General features: G+C 39.8%; 1 protein-coding gene across 1 annotated transcript in view; it reads right to left on the minus strand.

Moving 5' to 3' along the window:
- Positions 1 to 20,199, minus strand: part of sel1l (SEL1L adaptor subunit of ERAD E3 ubiquitin ligase) — a 46,863-nt gene that overhangs the window by 16,589 nt on the left and 10,075 nt on the right. Inside the window, exons 4-14 of the mRNA XM_020512258.2 lie at positions 18,181 to 18,348; positions 16,524 to 16,629; positions 9,984 to 10,146; positions 8,138 to 8,191; positions 7,911 to 7,970; positions 6,906 to 6,987; positions 4,694 to 4,848; positions 4,379 to 4,435; positions 3,721 to 3,789; positions 3,558 to 3,635; positions 1,166 to 1,228 (exon numbers count right to left, since the gene is read on the minus strand). Coding sequence (XP_020367847.1) covers positions 1,166 to 1,228; positions 3,558 to 3,635; positions 3,721 to 3,789; positions 4,379 to 4,435; positions 4,694 to 4,848; positions 6,906 to 6,987; positions 7,911 to 7,970; positions 8,138 to 8,191; positions 9,984 to 10,146; positions 16,524 to 16,629; positions 18,181 to 18,348 — 1,055 coding nt within the window. The remainder of the gene's footprint in view (positions 1 to 1,165; positions 1,229 to 3,557; positions 3,636 to 3,720; positions 3,790 to 4,378; positions 4,436 to 4,693; positions 4,849 to 6,905; positions 6,988 to 7,910; positions 7,971 to 8,137; positions 8,192 to 9,983; positions 10,147 to 16,523; positions 16,630 to 18,180; positions 18,349 to 20,199) is intronic.

Raw genomic sequence — 20,199 nt, forward strand, 5'->3', positions numbered from 1 at the left:
AACCAGAGGTTACCTACTTTTATGGGTTTGAAACAGGTGGCACGTATACCTGTCTTTTCTGTCTTCAAAGAATTGGCTCTTATGTATTCATACGCAATTTCCTGTATGTGGTAAGGGTTTCTGTGAGCCCAAATGGCAATATTAAACTGATAGCATGCAAAGAATTATGCTAACGAAGGATTATGGAGGAAATGCTGCCCAACTCACATTTAAAGTTGGACAATAGTGTGGATTTTTTAAGCACAGGCTGATTCGCAACAAGCAAGTAGCCAATAGCCAAGGGATATGTGGTTTGACATGATCCACCAGTCTTTGAAATAAAAAGGCTTTGTAAAAAGGCTTCACACACTACATTACTCATTTGTCTCATTGGCTTGACAGCCGTATCCTGTTAGTGGCCAACACCACTTGTGTTGACATTGCTATTATGCAGGAACAAGCAGCTTGCTTCAACTGCTGATCAAACCTTTGCAATTCCATACCTTCAAAATAATCTGAGACAGACTGGGCACTTTTCAAGATCTCAGGCCCATTCATTGTTTTGTGCAATGTACAGCAAATTATCTGATCAGGGTCACCATTATCTTGTACGACTGCTTTGATATGTCCAATTTCACCACCATGCTCACAGTAATGCCAAAATGGACTCATGGCCTGTGACAAACCACAAGGAACAAGAGTGCCACTGATGTCACCAGGTTGCTCACAATTGTGCGATGGCTCCTCTAATACCACCAGCCATTGTGTCAAAAGCACAGCGAAAGAGTTTGAGGATTGGTGGAGTTAGTTACTTGATGCGAAAGCATTCTCCTTCAGTTTGAAGAGTTAGTTGTTTAAATAAAGTTTGAGTTATTTACGGTAGAACAAAAGATTGAGGCTATTGCAACATATTGATTTTAAAAAAAGTTTAAATTGTGTACCTTCTCCTAACCAAACTGCAATTTGGGTATCAAAAACAACAAATTTGCGCATTTTGATTACCCATTGTTTCTCCCAAGGTTAGCTTTTAGGACTAAACAATCTCACCACACGGTCTCCAGACTTTACAACTGCCTGACCAAATGCAAATAGATACAAAACTGAGCTTTCCTCCACAGTTGCAAATAACATTATTCTGATTAAAAATGGACCTAGCAATCAGACACGATCAAATTGTAATAATCACCACTGGGACGCCTTTTCCATATAAATAAGCCATTCCAAGACCACTCTGTCCGACTGGATTACCCTGAAAATTAACAAAAGCAGGGGGTTAATACCTGCCATAAAAGGTTTTTCCACCTTCAAATGAGATCAAAAGCAGAGTAAAACAAGATGAGGTCATTTTCTGCTTCAGCTACAATCTCACTCAGGCAAGAATTTGATCAGTGGAACTGTATAGGTGTAGACTTGCTAGTAGTCAGTATTGTCAGTTCATGAAAGGATTTATCTAAACGTAGCAAGTTAATAGGAAGCAGTCTTTCAAGTATTGAAACCACCACAGTTTGTTTAAATCTAAACACTTTACTGGGTTTAGAATCTCTACAGTGATCCACATCTCTCAACACTCCACTATGCCTAAGGTTCTTGAGTAGATTTGTGGCTCGGGTTGTGGATGCTGTGGTTGGTTCACTCACTGAGCTTGTTCATTAGTTTGTGGACATTTCATTACCCTGCTGGTAACATAGTCAGTGCAGCCTCCGATGAAGCGTTGTTGTTGTTTTCCCGCCTGTTATTTAAACTCTGGGCTCCGTTGGAGTTGGTTACCTCATTTCTGGTTTTTCTTTGCAGTGGTGTGTATATAGGCTCTAATTCTACCTGTTTATTGATGGCCTTCTTGGAGGAGAACCAGGCCTTTAGAAATTCCTGTGCTTGTCTCTGTTCGGCTTGTCCTAGGATCCAGACGTTGTCCCAATCGAATTGGTGGTTCTCCTGGTCTGCATGAGTGGAGACGAGTGAGTAGAATGCAGGGTCAATCGGGAATTTCTGACCAAAGCACATAGAAAGGCCACACACACAGATCAAGTTCTAAACTTCAACAGTAATCACCCCAACACTCACAAACAGTTGCATAAAAAACACTGTTCCAACGAGACACAACACACTGCAGCAACCCAGAACTATGCCAGAAAGAATAATAACTCCACCAAGTATTTAGAGACAACAGATACCCGAGCAGCTGAGTCCGACGATGCCTGTCACACAAACAATGGGAAGATACGGTACGCCCCAACACACTTGTCACGTTACTGTTCATCAAGAACGCATCTGAACTGACTGCAAGACTCCTATGGCCACTAGGCATCAGAGCGACACGCAAACCAATATCAACCCTATGCCAACTGCTAACAAGAACCAAAGACCCTCTACCCACTATGAGCAGAACCAACATAATATACAAGATTCCATGCAAGGACTGCGACAAACATTATGTCGGACAGACAGGAAGAAAACTGGCTACAAAGATATGTGAACACCAACTAGCAACAAAAAGACGCGACCAATACTCACTCCTCTCCACACACACAGACAAGGGGAACCACCAGTTAGATTGGGACAATGTCAGGATCCTAGGGCAAGCCAAACAGAGACAAGCATGGGAATTTCTAGATGCTTGATTCTCCACCATGGAGGCCATCAATAAACAGGTAGAATTAGAACCTATATACACCCCATTGCAAAGAAAAACCGGAAATGAGGTAACCAACTCCAACGGACCCCAGAGTTTAAATAACAAGCGGGAAAACACAACAATGCTTCATTGGAGGCTGCACTGATGTGGGGTAATGAAACATTTGCAAACTAACGAACAAGCTCAGCGAACAAACCAACCACAGCACCCCACTATGCATTGGGCTTACGGCAGAAATTGTTTGCTCAGTTAACAGAACATTTCAAGGCACTGATTCGCTGATTAACTCAATGCTATCATTATTCCTTCTGATCAGTCTACTTATTAGTGGGTCTATTCTGACCTAGAGCATTAATAGAATCCAATTGGCTCTGAAGAATAGTCATCTAGACTTGAAACGTTAACTTTCTCTCTCCATGGATGCTGTTTGACCTGCTGTGATCTCCAGCATTTGTTGTTTTCAGTAGATTCCAGCATCTGCAGTAATTTGTTCCTACCAATTGGTAACCCCGGTCAGTGGGGTTTAGGCATTGGTTCAAAGTTTGTCATCAATGGGTGACTTGGTTTCAATTTTACATCTAGGGTACAACTGCACTGCTAAGGGCACCTTATTGGCCCTCCTTTGGAAAAAAAAAAGAATTTCGCGCAGTACAGTCAAGGATAACCAGAATGGGAAAACAAGCAGCGAACTGGACATAAAGATTGGGTAGTGGAAGAATCCATAACCTCCCACCTAAAAATTGAACTGTATCTCCCCTAGAGGCGTACTGTCCAGATATTTGAGAGGAAAACAAGCTTATTCATCAACGTAAATATTCTTCACTCAAGGAGCAGAAAATAATCCTGAAAATTTATTATTTAACCCATTAAATGTCTGAAAGCGTTTAATCAGATCAGATAGGAAAGTGAAGAAAAATTAATTTAATGACAGTTATTAACGACATACCATGTCTGCAGATTTCTTGAAGTAATGAAAAGCAGTGTCATTGTTCTGGGGCACAACATTACTACCCTCTGAGTACATCTGTTTATACAAAAAAAAGAAGTTAAATATTAAGTTTCAGGTCTAGTCAGTCTGACCTTTGTGAACAGTTATCTTACACATTTACCTTTCCAAGGAATGCCATTGCTTGGGAATTCCCAGTTGCTGCTGCTTGGTTAAAATAATCAAAGGCTCTCTGTAAACATAAATATAAAAACACTATAAATTCAAGTATCTATTTAAATTATATGCTGTAGATTTATATGCATAAACAAATTCAAAAGTTTAAAGCAGAGAGGAAATAATTCCTGCTACTGAAATGCAATAAATAAAAAGTGGGGGAATGTATCCATCAAACATCGAAAACTTGGCCAGCATGGCTTAAACATGGTTTATAGCAATGGTATTTTATTCAAGAGTCTTTGGGATACCCAACTGAAATAGAGAGAGTACTTTTTTCCTGAAGTTTTGATGTGGTGGCCCTTCATATATGCATTGGAGCAGGCTTTAAACAGTTAGGACCCTTATTTCTTAGTTGCTCACAACACAATCTTTGGCTAATGACTGTCTAGCACAAGAAAGGACAGCATGATTAATTTTCTAAAAAAGTCTTTTTAGAAACTTTATCAATAAACAATATAGGAAAATTAATTTTTAAGAAGTGCAGACTCTGCATGGCTTAAAAACAAAACCACGTCTTTAAAAAATGCAGTGGAAACCACATATTTGATGAAACATTAAGGACATATGGTTTAATTTCTCAAGCACCTTTATAAAATAGTTACCTGAAAATTCTGTTCCACACCTCGTCCGCCATGCAAATGCAACTGACCAAGTCCAACCTTAAAAATAAAACGACAGCTATTTTTTAAAAACTGGACATGACTCTTTACTTTCAAAAATTCCACTTGAAGGATGGTCATGTTTGCAAGTTTTAGTTTAGTTGAAACAAAATACAAACATGCCAAGAGGAGAAACACTCGATTGTATGACAAAGCTGAAGGGTAATAATTGCAAGACTTTTACATTGATCGGTTTTGGAACTAAGCAATTCTTTTACTTTTATTCAAAATATTTCAAAACAATTTCCATAAGTTTACCTGTGCTTGGACATCTCCCTTTTCAGCCAAAAACTGGTAATATTGGATTAAATCATCTTCCAGCATTCCACTGCCAACACCAGAGTTTTCAGCTTCATCAAGGAGACGAATTCTCTGAACAACATTACCACCAGTCAAAGAGATATCATTGGCAACTAAGGAAGAAATTCAATCATTAGTAAAAGAGTGAAATACTACTCGATCCACAATGATATCTGAAAGACAAGCTCGGGAAATAGACTTTTTATTTCATACTATTATAGAATATTTTATAATTACTAATTCTAATTCAAAAGTATTCCTGTACATGCAAGACTATTAAACAAAGGTTTTAAATAAAAAGATTTGCCGTGCCATTCTAACAAACTAGAAAACTTTAAAAATGATGCCAGATGCCTCAAGTCTTTTTTGGACATCTACAAGCAGTCCACAGGCTGCAAATGGGTTACGGTCACAAGTCCGTTCGTAAGTCAATTTGTACACCAGCCTGAACACAATGCAGGACAATATAAAGCAGCTGTTTGTAAGTACAGGGAATGTTGGTAGGTTGGATATTTAAAATTACGTTTGTAAGTCAGACATTAAGTTGGTGCCGTCACCCCCGTAGGGTCATAAAAATCACCAATAACAAAGAAAATGCAGGCACAGATCTACATGTTAACCATAAATATAAGAAGATTAAAATGTAAAAAGAAGAACAGAAGGCAGGAGAAACTTGAAACTTAAAACTTATGTGGCATTCCAATAAGTGACTGAATAGAAACTTAAATCAACATCCCTTTTATCGCTTCCTATCTTGCAATGATAGAAGAACAGGATATGAATAAAATGATTTAACCCCAATTAGAGTAAATTCTGATATGAATTTGCAGGCAAAACAGTCTCTTTCTGGTATCGCAACATCAAAGTACACATTTGTCTTCCATCAATATTCAACTATATACTTGGTGAAATGTAACGACTTCAGAATTCTCTATTCCACAATTGCAGGAAAACACAACAACGCTTCATTGGAGGCTGCACTGATGACGTGGGATAATGAAACATCTGCAAACTAACGAACAAGCTCAGCGAACAAACGAACCGCAGCACCCCACTATGCATTGGGCTTATGATAAAATTTTATGAATAAGTTTGTTTGGCTAATGTCTTGATAACATTGTGTTTTGACTAACAGGGAAGATTTTAAAGTAGAAGAGAATCTGTACATCTGTAAAAGGAAAACAAAGGGGAGGCCAAAGATACTCAGTCCAGAGACTGTACCCTCTCTCTCACATGCATATGCACCCAAGATCATTGGCAACTAAATACATGCCAATAGCACTCTGCTGTTACTATTGAAGTAGCAGGCCAAAATTACTAATTTTAGCCAGTTTCAAACTTTGGTACATTAGCAAACAAGTTTGTTGAAGGAGACTGGGAAAGGGGAAAGTGCAAAGATGTAGTGGCCAAGGTCTGGTGGCTGGTGGCTTGGATAGAGGGGATGTGGAGAAGATATTTCTACTAGTAGTACAGAGACTTAAGACCTGAGGGCGCAGCCTTAGAATGAAGGGACAACCCTGTAGAACCGAGATGAGGAGGGATTTCTTCAGCCAGAGGGTTGTGAATCTGTGGAACTCACGGCCACAAAGGGCACTGGAGGCCACGTCATTGAGTGTATTTAGGAAAGAAATAGATAAGCTCCTGATTAGTTATGGGATCAGGAGTTACAGGAATAAGGGAGGAGAATGGGGTTGAAAAACATATTAGCCACGATCAAATGGTAAAGCAGATGAACTGAATGGCCTAATTCTGAATGTACCTATATTTAACAGACTTAGTCATCTAAACAGTTAGTTAATATATTTAACAGCCCTCAATTAGTACAAAGCAATTTTGTAAATTTGAACCAGTCACTTGCAGGAAGTGTAAAACTCTATTTACTTGGATCACAGAAAGTATATAACAATAGCAAATACTTAAAATCTTGGAAATCTTCTGTATTTAAAAAACTAGCCCCATTATTGCTCAATTAAGTATCACACCATTAACTTTGTTATTAAACAGTCTTCCACCCTAGCACACCATTATGCCTTCACAATGCTCCTTTGTCCATTTGCTTAAAGTATTTCAAACTTTCTGCAGTCACAGAGAAGGGTCATGGACCGAAAATATTCTCTTCATTTGTACATACAAAATTCATGCAGTCCCCGGGGTGCATTTGATTGCTTACCATAGCTTGCCACGAGTTTGTAATGAGTTAATGCAGATTCACAACTCTGGGGGACTCCAATGCCAGCCCAATATCTATAACCCTGAAAGAGTAAAAAAATGCATTATTGAAAGAATACCGATTGACCACATTTTATAAATGGGCATAGCTACAAAACTTACTGCAGTCTAAGTGATCTATGGAAATTCATATTCCATTGCTCAATTTATAGTATAAAGGTCATAACTGAACAGGAGGTTATGCTACAAACCCTCTTAATATTTGCTAAATGTTAATAATTTTTCTCTATTGTCTGATAAATCAAAAGCATGGCACACTGTGAACTTTTAATGTGTGTTAAGTACTTACACACCTTCATATGAAGCAGGAGCAAGCTGATTAGTCCCCAAGCCTGCTTTGCCTTTCAAGATAATCATAGTTGATCTGATGTAAAGGCAAATCCACATTTTCACCTACCTCCCATGACCTTTCACCACCCTGCCCAACAAGAATCTACCTAGTAATGGCCTAGTGGTATTAACGCTGGACTGTTAATCCAGTGATCCAGTTAATGTGCTGGGGACCTGGGTTTGAATCCTGCCATGGCAGATGGTGGAATTTGAATTCAATAAATATCTGGAATTAAGAATCTAAATGATGACCGTGAATTTATTGTCAACTGCCAGGAAAAAAAAAAATCTGGTTCACTAATGTCCTTTAGGGAAGGAAACTGATATCCTTACCTGGTCTGGCCTACATGTGACTCCAGACCACAGCAATGTGGTTGACTCTCAACTGCCCTCTGGGAAATTAGGGAGAGACCGTAAATGCTGCCTAGCTAGCGACGCCCTCATCCCATGAATGAATAAAAAATGCATCTGCCATAAATATATTCAAGGGCTCTGTTTCTTCAGGAAGTGTTGCAAAGACTTATGACCCCAAAAATAAATTTTACCTCAACTGTTTTAAATGGAAATCGCATAGTTCCACATAACCCCACAAGAGGAATGCATGGCATTGACTTACCAAAATCATGTGTGACAACAAATTTCCTCCAAGTGCTCCAAAAGTGTAAAATACCAATGCCTTTAGGAAGCAGAAAGTGTGTAATTAAAGATGTGCAATCAATCAGCTGGATACAACAAGAGGCAGTTTTGTTGTCAGTATGTTTACAAGACTACGTTTAGCAAGGGACAGTGAATTGGCTGGTGAGATTATTTAAAAACAAGAATTAGACCTCATTAAACAAGTACCTTAGCTTGACTTGAATGGACACCCACTCCAGATGCATAAAGGAATCCAAGAGCCTAGATACAGAACAGGCCAGTAGGTATGTTAGACAATTCTCTTATTAAAAATCACTATAACATACTCTTTTCTTTCTCTTCCAAAAACAGAAGTCTACACAAAAATTTAGAGATTTCAAACGTTCAACTACTTAATTAAAGCAGTTAATGCAATAAACTAACTTCCAACACACTGGTACATACGAGTAGTTTGAAATCAAATGACATAACTACATAGGTTTTCAAAAAAGGTTTAGCGTGAATCTTGGGAGGTAAGCCTGACATTTCATGTTTGATAGAGATAGTAGGAACTGCAGATGCTGGAGAATCTGAGACAACAAGGTGCAGAGCTGGATGAACACAGCAGGCCAAGCAGCATCATAGGAGCAGTTTTCTGATGAAGGGTCTAGGCACGAAACGTCAGCCTTCCTGCTCCTATGATGCTGCTGGGCCTGCTGTGTTCATCCAGCTCTGCACCTTGTTGTCTCATTTCATGTTTGATACTGTACCATGTAACTTTATTGTGCGTAAACACAGCCATTAGGAAGAAAGACTGGAATGCAACAAAGCTTGTTCAAAAGGAAAGTGTAGAGGCAGCGGAATTTAAGAATAAAATTCCAGAGCCTAGGAAAAATAGAAGAATGATCAACAGTATTTTTATTTTTAAAAAAATACGAACTCCACAAGAAAGCAGTCAGTTGAACATAAATAACGCAGACATTATGAGGGCTCCACAGATTCACAGTAGTAAAAAAGGAATCAGAGAATGAAGAGACAAACAAAATTGAGACTTTTAACTTAGGCATTTGAGAAACTGGGAGCTAAATACAGGCCAGTGAGGACTATGGTAATGAAATAGCACAGAGGAAGAGTTTTGGATGCAGTAACAATTAGATGGTGGTGAACTGAAGGGCAGAAGTAGTTGGCACTTCGGTGACACTCCGCTTAGTTTCAAATCGAATACTGAAGCACAGCCCAAGACTGCACTCAGGGAAGGACATAGTTTGTGCAGAGGCCCAAGATAATGGCTCATGATAATGACAATGGAGGGGATTCAAGGAGATGACAGTGAGGGAACCAAGTTCCATCAGTAGGTGTCGTCAGCTTTCCTGCTTCTCTCATGCTGCTTGGCCTATGTTCATCCAGCTGTACACCTTTTTGTCTCAGATTCTCCAGCATCGGCAGTTCCTACTATCTGTGTCTATACATTGCCAAGATAAACAACTAGATAAATCTTGATACAAGTGCATACGAACAAAAAGAAACGCTCAACTATTCTGAGCTAGATCAGCTTCTATTGGAGAGGACTGTTTGGATGATACAATCCACATGCTCAAACATTTTTCTTCAATTTAAGGAAACACTGAAGTTGCAGGTTACTCAGAACAATAGTAATCACTTCAAACATAAGATGAAGTACAAAAACAAGACCAAAACATATCGAGTTGTCAAAAAAGGCAGAGACTGAACTATAATGCACATTTGACCAAGCTGAAACATGTAAGAAAAGTTTAAGAACTTGGTCATAGAACATGCCAGTTGATGTACAGGATGAATTACAAGTCAAATTTTACTAAAATTTTTATTTTTTTTTTTTTAAAAGTCTCATATACACAAAAATTCTGCATTTTAAATATGCACCAAGAGGGAGTCTAATTTTATACATTCACATTACATTACAATTCATAGATTTTGAAGCTCATCAGTTTTTAAAAACTGCATGCAAAATTTTCCAATTGGTACCAATATCCTTTGAAACTAGAATCATTTATGATTAAGTTACGTAGCTATGGTGTAGTTAAAGCACACCTACTGTTTGACCTTTTGGAGAACCCTGCTGTGCAAGAGTCTCAAAGAAACTCTTAGCTTCGCCAATGTTCAACTTCAGGTAGTCACCCAACAGCATGGCATAGCCCACTTTCTCCATGGCCTTGGTATTTCCCATGTCAGCTGCTTTGACAAGTATTTTATATCCTCTAGATCATAAAAGGCATAAAAAACAATACATGTAACTAGTATCCAATAAAAGAATTTATGACTAAGACAATGGCAGGACAATTAACCAGCTGAAAAAAAACACATGACTGAGGAACAAAAGTAGACTACTCGGCTCTTCAAGACTGCTTTGCCATTCAATAAGATCACATCTGATAGGAGTTCAACCTCAACCCTACATTCCTGTATATCCCCAATAATCTTTCATCCCCTTGTTAACCAAGGATCCAAATACCTCTGCAACATTGCTGGAGTTTGCTGAAAGCTAAGTATGGAGATGTGCATACTCTATGCTGATAGATCCATCCTGGGTTTCATTACGAGCAAAAGACTTTTTTGCATAAGGGTGACACATTTTTCATCGAATAGTTAACAATCACTGGAATTTACTTACATTGCTCTGGTCATACTTCCAATACTAAAGACTAAAAGCCCATAGATATAGGAGCAAAATTAGGCCATTTGGCCTGTAAAAAGTCTGCTCCACCATTTGATCATGGTTAATACGTTTCTCAATCCCATTCTCCTGCTTTCTCCCTGTAACCCTTGATTCCCTTACTAATGAAGAACCTATCCATTTCAATGACTTGGCACCCATAGCAATAAATTCCACAGATTAACCAAACTCTGGCTGAAGAAATTCTTCATCTCAGTTGTAAAGGCTTTTCCCTTCAGGTCATAGTCTCTCCCCCTAATAGAAGCATCATCCTTATGTCCACTCTATCCAGGCCTTGGTATTCTTAAGTTTCCAACAGATTCCCTCCTTATCCTTTTCAACTCCCATGAATACAGACCCAGAGTCCTTAGCTGTCCTCATACAACCAGCCTGTCATCCCTAGGATCACTCTTATAAGCCTCCCCTGGAGCCCATCCAACACCAGCACATCCTTCCTTTGATAGGGGGCCCAAAATTGCTCACAATATTCCAAGTGTGGTCTGACTCGAGCCTTCTACAGCCTGAGCACATTTTTGTTCTTCTATTCTAGTCTTGTTGAAATGAATGCTAACATCCAACTAAACCTTCACGTAAACCTTACGAGTACTGTGAACTAGGACTCCCAAGTCCCTTTTTGCTTGAGCTTTCCAAAGACTTCCCGGTCCAGAAAAGTCACCTCGATTCTTCCTTCTTCAAAAAGTGGGTAACCTCAAGTTTTCCCACATTGTATTCCATCTGCCACTTCTTCATTCTCCTAGCCAATTCAAGTTCTTTTGTAGTCTGTCTGCTTCCTCAACACTACTTACCCCTCTATCTTTGTCACCTGCAAACTGAAGAACAATGTCCTTAGTTCCTTCATCCAGATTGTTAATGAATAAGGTGAATACAGTTAGTCCCAAAAGAAAACTTGCAAAACTCCACTCGTCATTGGCTGGCAACCTGAAAATGATTCTTTTATCTCCACACTCTACCTTCTCCAAGTCAGCCAATCCTTTATCCATGCCAGTACCTTGCCCCTAATACCAGGCACTCTAGGTGCATTTAGCAGCCTCCTGGAAATCCAAATAGATCATGTTTGGCCTCAACCTTGACCTCATCCATACCAACCTGCTGGCTTTAGATGCATTTGTCTATGATTCATCTGAAAGAGTGACTACTGCACAATCCTTGTTGAGCCAAAGTCCTGCTTTCACATTGAGAATACTCTCCATTGTGTTGTGTGACACTATGTGCATGATAAATGGGACAAACTTTGAATGGAAGTGGCAATTCAAGACCGGGCATCCATGACATGCTGTCAGCCATCAACAGCAGCAGAATTGTATTCCACCACAATCTGCAACCTCATGGCCTGTCATATTTCCCACTGATCAAGGATCATCAAGCCAGGGGGATCAACCCCAGTTCAATAGAGTGCAGGAGGACATGCCAGAAACAGCACCAGGCATACCTAAAAATAAGGTGTAAAACCTAGTGAAGCTACTGAACAGGGCTACTTGCATATCAAACAACATAAGCAACAAGTGATAGACAGAGCTAAGTGATCCCACAACCAATGATCAGATTGAAGCTCTGCCATCCTGCCACATCCAGTTGTGAATGGTCATGGTGGTGGACAATTAAATAACTCACTGGAACAGGAGGCTCCACAGATATCCTCATGCTCAGTAATGGAAAAGCCCAACACATCATTGCAAAAGAGAAGGATGAAGCATTCGCAGCAACCCTCCGCCATGATCGATCTCTGCCTCCTCCAGTGGTCCCCATCATTGCTGATAACAATCTTCAGCCAACTCAATTCACTCCACGTGATATCAAGAAAAGGATGGAGGCACTGGATAGTGCCAAGGATATGGGCCCTGACAAGATTCCAGCAATAGTAACAACTTCCTGCTCCCCTCACTAAGATCTTTCAATACAAGGACAACACTGGCATTTACCTGACAACGTGGACAATTGTTCAGGTATGTCCTGTACACAATAAGTAGGACAAATCCAACTCAGCCAATCACTGCCCCATCAGTTTACTCTCAATCATCAGTAAAATGAAGGGTAGGTGTCATGCAGTGCTACGTAGAGGCACCTGCTCAGTGACACCCAGATAGGGTTCCATCAAGGCTACTAACCTCCTGACCTCATTTCAGCCCTGGTTCGAACAAGGACAAAAGAGCTGAATTCCAGAGGTGAGACGAGAATGACAGTCCTTGATATCATGGCTGCATTCAACAAAGTGTGGCATCAAGGAGCCCTAGCAAAACTGGAATCGACAGGAAACGGGGATATGTGCTCTGCTGTTATAGTCATGCCTGGCACTAGGAAAATTGATTGATTGATTTATTGCCACTTGTACACAAGTATAGTGAAAAACTTTGTTTACAGGCAATACAGGCAGATCATAGCAAGCAAGGACATACAGATCATAGGATGAAAAAAACTAGAGGCATACAAGTTACATTGTACTAGGCGTGTGCTAAGCAAGATCAGCATTATTTGAAGTTAGACAGTCCATTCATCACTTATAATGGCAGGGAAGAAGCTGTTCTTCAACCTGCTGGTGCATGTGTTCAAGCTCCTGTATCTTCTGCCTGATGGCAGAGGTTGTAGGAGAGCATTGCTGGGGTGTAATGATGCTGGCAGCCTTGCTGCAGCAACAGGCCATGTAAATGGAACCCATGGATGGAAGGTTGGCTTCTGTGATGGTCTGCGCTGTGCACACAACTTTCTGTAGTTTCTTACAGTCCTGGGCATAGCAATTGCCATACCGGCCATTATGCACCTGGACAGTATGCTTTCGATGGTGCATCTGTAAAAGTTGGTGAGTGTCCTTACAGAGGTGCTAAGTTTCCTTTCAATGATTGTGGTTGTTGGTCGTCAGTTCATTTCGGCAGGAATACCTCAGTTGTGTCTTTGTCCCAACCAACTTCAGCTTCTTCAATGATATTCCTTCCATCATGGTCAGAATGTGCAATTATTGGCGAACAGCCAATGTTCAGCACCATTTGCAACTCCTCAGACACTAAAGCAGTCCATGCTCAAATGCAATAAGGTCTGGACAATATCCAGGCTTGGGCTGACGTGCGGTGAGTAATATTCATGCCACACAAGTGATGGAATGACCATCTCCAATAAGAGATGATCTATCCTCAGACTTTTGACATTCAACGGTGTTATCACCTCTGAATCCCCAACTGTTAACATCTTGGGAGTTTACTATTGACCAGAAACTCAACTAGACTTGCCATATAAAACAGTTGATACAACAGCAGGCAAGAGGGTAGGAATACTACAGTGATTAGCTCACCTTCTACTCCCAAAGCTTGCCCAACATTTACAAAGCAAAATCAGAAGCTCCTACTTGCCTGGAAGAGTACAATTCCTACAACAGTCAAAAAGCTTGACACCAAGAGGTCAAAGCAGCCTGCTTGATTGGCACTACATCCACAAACACCTACTCCCTCTACCAAAGCTCAGTAGTACACACAGCTGCTATCTACAAGATGCACTGCAGAAATTCAAAGATCCTTAGATGGTGCCTTCTAAAACCACAATCAGCTCCATTTAGAAGGCAAGGGGCAGCAGATACATGGGAACACCATCATCTGCAAGTCCTTCTTCAAGACACTCACAACACTGGTTTGGAAATGTACCGTCATTCCTTCACTGTCACTGAAGGAAATTCCTGGAATCCCCTCCCCCACGGCATTGTGTTCAACCCACAGCATGGAGACTGCAGCAGTTCAAGGCAGTAATGAGGGGCAAGCAATAAAAATGTCAGCTAGCCAGCGATGCCCATGTCCCATGAATGAAAAAAGAGAGTGTCCACTGGCTTTCCTTTGTTCAACTTGCTTGTTACCGCCTCAAAGAATTCCAACAGATTTGTCAGGTATGTCCTCCCCTGGATGAAGCTATGATGACTCAGCCTTTTATTACAATGCCTGCCATAGTCTCATCCTTAATAATGGCTTCTAAAATCTTACCAACGACTAAGGTCAGGCTAATCGGACTATAGTATCCTGTGTTCTTGCCTTCCCCCCCTTCTTAAACAGGGATGTTTCATTAGCCATTTTCCAGTCCTGAGACCCTCCCTGACTCCAATAATTCCTTAAAGAATACCATTACCTCTACAATCTCTTCAGTTATCACCTTCAGATCTGAGGTGCAGCCCATCTTTTCCAGGCAATTTATCCATCTTCAGACCTTCCAGTGTCCCCAGCATTTATTGTTAGTGGTGGCCATTACACACCCCTGATTCTTTTCATGTTCTGGTATGCTGGTTTCTTCCACTGTGAAAACAGATGTAAAGTACCTATTCGGTTCCTCCGCCATTTCTCCGATCCCCATTGCTACTTCGCCAGCATCATTTTCCATCATTCTCCTGAATTACCTCCATAACACCTGCCGTTGCTGCTCCATCATCTTCCCTGCTGGACTGTCCTTCCAATCAAATCTGGCCAACTCCTCCTTGTCTTTGTAGTTCCCTGTACTCCATTGTAATACCATCAGGTCTGATTCCAGTTTCTCCCTCTTAAACTACAGAATGAATTCTATCATATGTCTTTTGCCCCCAAACGGTTCCCTCACCATGAGCTCCTTAATGCAGTCTGACTCATTACACACAACCAAATTCAGAACTGACTGTTCCCCTAGTGTGCTCTACCACAAGCTGCTCCAAAAAACCTCAGACATTCCACAAATTCCTTTTCTTGAGACCCACTATCAACCTGATTTCCCTAGTCCACTTGCATATTGATGACCCCATGATTATCAGCATAGAACCTTTCTTACATCCCTTTTATATCTCCCGATTTTTTTTTTCCTGCCCCTCATCATGACTACTGCTTGGAGGCCTGCACACAACTCCTTCAGGGTTCCTTGCCTTTGCCATTCCTCAATTCGACCCACACATATCTTACACCTTCCAACTTGATATCACTTCTTGCTATCAATTTAATTTTATTTCTACGAACAAGGCAACCCTGCCCCTCAGTCTGTCCTTTTAATAGGAAGTGTATTTTTGAATAGTTTGTTTCCTGCCCTGATCCCCTTACTGCTATGTCTCTGCAATACCCACATCGCACCTGCCAATTTCAATCTGCACTACAACCTCTTACCTTGTTTCATACAAGTGCATTCAAATACAATACCTTTAGTCTTGCACTGACCCCCTCACCCACTTCTCATAGTTGTCCCCTTTTCTGCTGTGCATAAAGTTAGATTCCTGGCCCTTTCCATAGTGTCTTCTATTACTTCTTCTGGAAACTTTATTAACCTCTGCTGAGGCCTCCTCCCTTTTAAATTCTTCCATAACTTTCCATGCAAGTGAACCAACCCACAACACCACCTCCACCACCCACCCACCCTGACCCCCAAGACCATTTAGTTAAAAGCCCTATCCTCAGCCCTAATTTGCCAGGACTCTTAAACGGGAAAAATATTCTAAAACATTTATTTACATTGGATTCTGGTATCACTAACAGCCTAAAAGGCAAGACAAAATTCATGTCTATCTAACCCAAGTGGGTATTGTCACATCTGTGTAGAGTTAATGCTTCCGATCGAGTGACCCTTCCTCAGGACTTCAGGTTATTTGACCCGAAATGTCAACTGATTTCTTTCCACAGGTGTTGCCAGGCCTGGTGAGCTTTTCCAGCAATTTCTATTTCTGCCTCTGATTCAGAGCATTCACAGTTCTTTTGGCTTTCATGTCCATCTACTAGAGTGGCGCCTCTAAATTAATAAGCAAACAATATCAACTAATATTAAAGATAGCACAATAATCAATTCCAGTCAAATGAAAACCAAAACAGAAGTTCTTTCTCATGCCTGCATCCATACTAGACACCATAAACAAAAGGAAGGCCAACAAACTCTAGGGTAAAAACCCTATATATCAAAATGATATATAGGGTTGTGAATGCTTACTCTTTTTTTTGACTCTTCTTATTTGTACTGTTAATCATTTTCATCCCAGAATGATAAAGTCTCTCTGCTTCCTGTGCAAGTTTTCTTTGACTGGCTTCTTCATCAGCTTGAAGACAAGGAAATAAGTCTTAATACCTTAAGACAAGCAGATAGATAAACTTCTAATTTATGCTAAGATGCATTTTTTCCTTCTAAAAGCCTGTACATTAAAACCTAGCCATGCTACTTACACATATTGGAATAGATTAATCCAACCTAGCTGCATAACGGAAGCTTTTAAACATCATTGCCTTAGGTCTCAAATGCCTTCCTACAAGTCAATTAACTTCCATCCAAGATAAATTCTTTGTAGAACTGATATCTTTCTTTTAATTAATTTATCATTTAGATGGCAGTGCTGTAGGTCTATATTCCAGATATCAGGCAAAAAGGTCAAAAACCAAAATGTAGTTTGCAGAATGTCATATTCAGATTGGAAAAGATTGAGGGAGGGAAAAGAAAAATCAGGATATGCAATATGTGCATTGCAAGAGCTAATCATGTGATGGTTTCTTTTAAAATAATAAGCACGCATGATCAACATGTTTCAGTGAATCATCTTTTGTCAATACCATGAGTGAACAGTGCGTACTAATCAGTTGTTAGATCATAACAAAGCTTATCTTAGAAAAAAACAGACCAACCATTTGTGCATAAGAACTACCAGTCAGTATGCTGTTAGACTAAATTGCTACAATGTTCAATCGGCACTTTTTAAAACCGTATATCCAGAGTATTTTCGTCTACTTACACACACGTTAGTTTACACTGTAGCAAATTGTTCGTAGTCAGGTGCAAAATAACACAGTTTAACTGCAGGGGGAGGCACAAATATGCTGAACAAGACTTTCTAACACACGAATATGAAGAGGTAAATTAGAAAGATACATTAAATATACAAGCTTTTCATATACTCAACACATGGTTTATCCAAACATCCTCATCAGCTCAGACTCTGATAACAAAAACAACCTCAATTATGACATTGACATGTGCTACGCTAAGAATTATCTGCCCCGTAAGTAATCCTTCAGTATTTAATTACAGTCCAAAATGAAAATATATTGAACCAGTGAACAGAGTTGTCATAAATAACACTATTACGGAGGAAGTTCCTATTTCTCTAGATTGCTGCATTGCACTTCTAAACACTGAAAAAGCACCTGTCTCAAACTTAACATTCAAGATTTTGCAAGGTGGATAGTCAGTGGCTTTTTCCCAGGGTGGAAAGATCAACTACAAGAGGGCACAGGTTCAAGGCTTGGGGGGAGTTGGAGGCAAGTTTAGGGGAGAAGTGCGGGGAAAATATTTCAGAGGGTAGTGGGTACCTGGAACACACTGTCAATGGTGGTGGCGGTAGCAGATGCGTCAAAGTTTAAGGCATATCTTGATATACACATGAACATGAGGCTAACAGAAGAACAGATATTGTGCATGGAAAATATGTAGTGGGTCTAAATAAGAACTAGGAATCAGCACAGGCTTGGTGGGCTGAAGGATGTGCTCCTGTGCTGTATTATATTGCATTGTATCGGAAATATGTATGAAAATACAAGTTAAAACTCTTGTAAAAGAAAAGGCTCCAGTTGTGTAAACTGAACATGAGAAAAGCTCTCACTTTCACAAAATCCCCACTTGTGGTCCTGATTATAGTTGTACGTTGTCGCACACCAGAATCGGTCATCATCTCGTCCATCAGTAGTACAGCTAAAGTATTCCTGATCCAAGAACAGGAAAGGAAATACGCAGGGCTCACCATCAGCAGTGCCACCAATTGCAGTTTGATCTAAATTAATTAAAAAACAAACAAGATTTTATGTCCACTTAATCAAAAAACAAAATCTCAAGCTTAAGAAAACAATAGAATTTTGTCTTTGAACAGGCCAGACTGTGTAAAATAAGTGCCATTTGGAACTAACAGCCTCTCAACTATGATTATGGACTGTACGAAAAGTTGATATGCCAGTTAAAAATAAAATTTCAATCTGTGGTGGTTATCAGAAGTACTAACATAATTGAGAGTGGAAAGCTAAAGGAATAAGAAAGTGAATTATGGTTAAGACCTTAGTCTTTATTTGTATATCAATTCTAAAAGCGAAAACACAACATTTTTAATGAAGACACATGTAAGCCAAGGTGGAGTGATGTCATGAACATGACAAGTGCAAGCAGAGCAGGTGACTGTTTAACAGGATTGGCAAATATTTCTAGGCTTTAAAGCAAGTTGGGCCTTCAATTTTTTTTTTTTAAGGTCTAGTCGAAGTTAAGAATAAGAATATACTAGTTTCAAGTAAAAATAATTACAGTGAAGTGTAAAGAGTACAGAATATAGAGTAATTGTTTAATAAACTAAATGACTGCAGGATGAGTCATGCGTTACGAGTGCATCACATAGACGCTGTTGGAATCCAAGGTGGTCCAGAACACAAACAACTGCAGTGTTTACAACTTGAGGATGTTAGGGTCCACGTTAAGGAGCTGCAAGCCAACCTAAAGAGCTTGTGTCAAATCAGGGAAGGAGAAAATTACCTGAACACTTTGCTCCAGGAGACAAACACTTTTTCTAGGTAACACTAATTTAGCCTGTGACCAGGGACAGGAGGGTGTGATCAGGTATGGGGGACTCATTTGAGAAGTCTTGGCCCCTGCAGATGTCCTCAAATTACAAGGTTCTTGCAAGCTGTGTGCATGAGAGTGAGGATGATAAGTTGACCACAGCACCACGGTTTAGGGAGTCATTTGAGTCAGAGGAGGAAATAGGACTGTAGTTGAGCTTGGGGGAAGTACAGTTAGGGTGACTAATGCACATCTCTGTAGCCAGAAGTGCAAATCCTGAAGATTGCGTTGCCTTCCTTTAACCAGAAAAGTTAAGGGTGGCATCAAATTTTTAAAAAAAATACAATGTAGCAAAGATTATTGGCAAACCAGAGGACGGGGGAAGTTTTAAAAATCATAAGACCAAAAAACAAAGATAAAGTAAACTGAGGGTAAACTTGCAAATATCAACTGGGAAATAAGAGAAGCCAAACTGAACACGGTCCCTTACAGAAAAAAGGTGGGGAAATAATAATTGGGAATTGGGAAATGTCAAAGAAGCTGGATAAATACTTTGCATCAGTATTGATAGAAGACAACGTTAATAATGCTCCAAAAGTACCAAATAACCAACGGGCAAAAGAGAGGTAGGAAATAAATCGATCACTAGTTGTAAATTCATAGGGCTAAAAGTGATAAGTCCTATGGACTAGCTGCAATGTTTTGTAAAACATTAACGGAAGCAGCTACAGAAATAGTGCACGTGCTTAGATTCTGGAAAAGTACTAGAAGACTGTCAGTTTTCCAATTTAACACTTATTCAAAAAGAGGAAAGAGACAAAAAAGGTAATTATAGTCCAGTTAGCTTATTATCTGTCATTTGAAAAATTGAGTCTTTTATAAGGGATGTAATCACAGACCATTTAGAAATACATATTTTAATTAAATAGAATCAGCATGGCTTCATAAAGGGAAAACCAGGCCTTACAAATTGATTGCAATTCTTTGAAAAGGTAAGGAGGATTGATAAAGTGGAATCAATGTATATAATATTTGATAGAGTATCCTATGTTAGGTTGTTAAAATGAGATAATGGTGCCCG

Source organism: Rhincodon typus, chromosome 8, assembly GCF_021869965.1.
Source record: "Rhincodon typus isolate 14 chromosome 8, sRhiTyp1.1, whole genome shotgun sequence".
Classification (NCBI taxonomy): Eukaryota; Metazoa; Chordata; class Chondrichthyes; order Orectolobiformes; family Rhincodontidae; genus Rhincodon; species Rhincodon typus.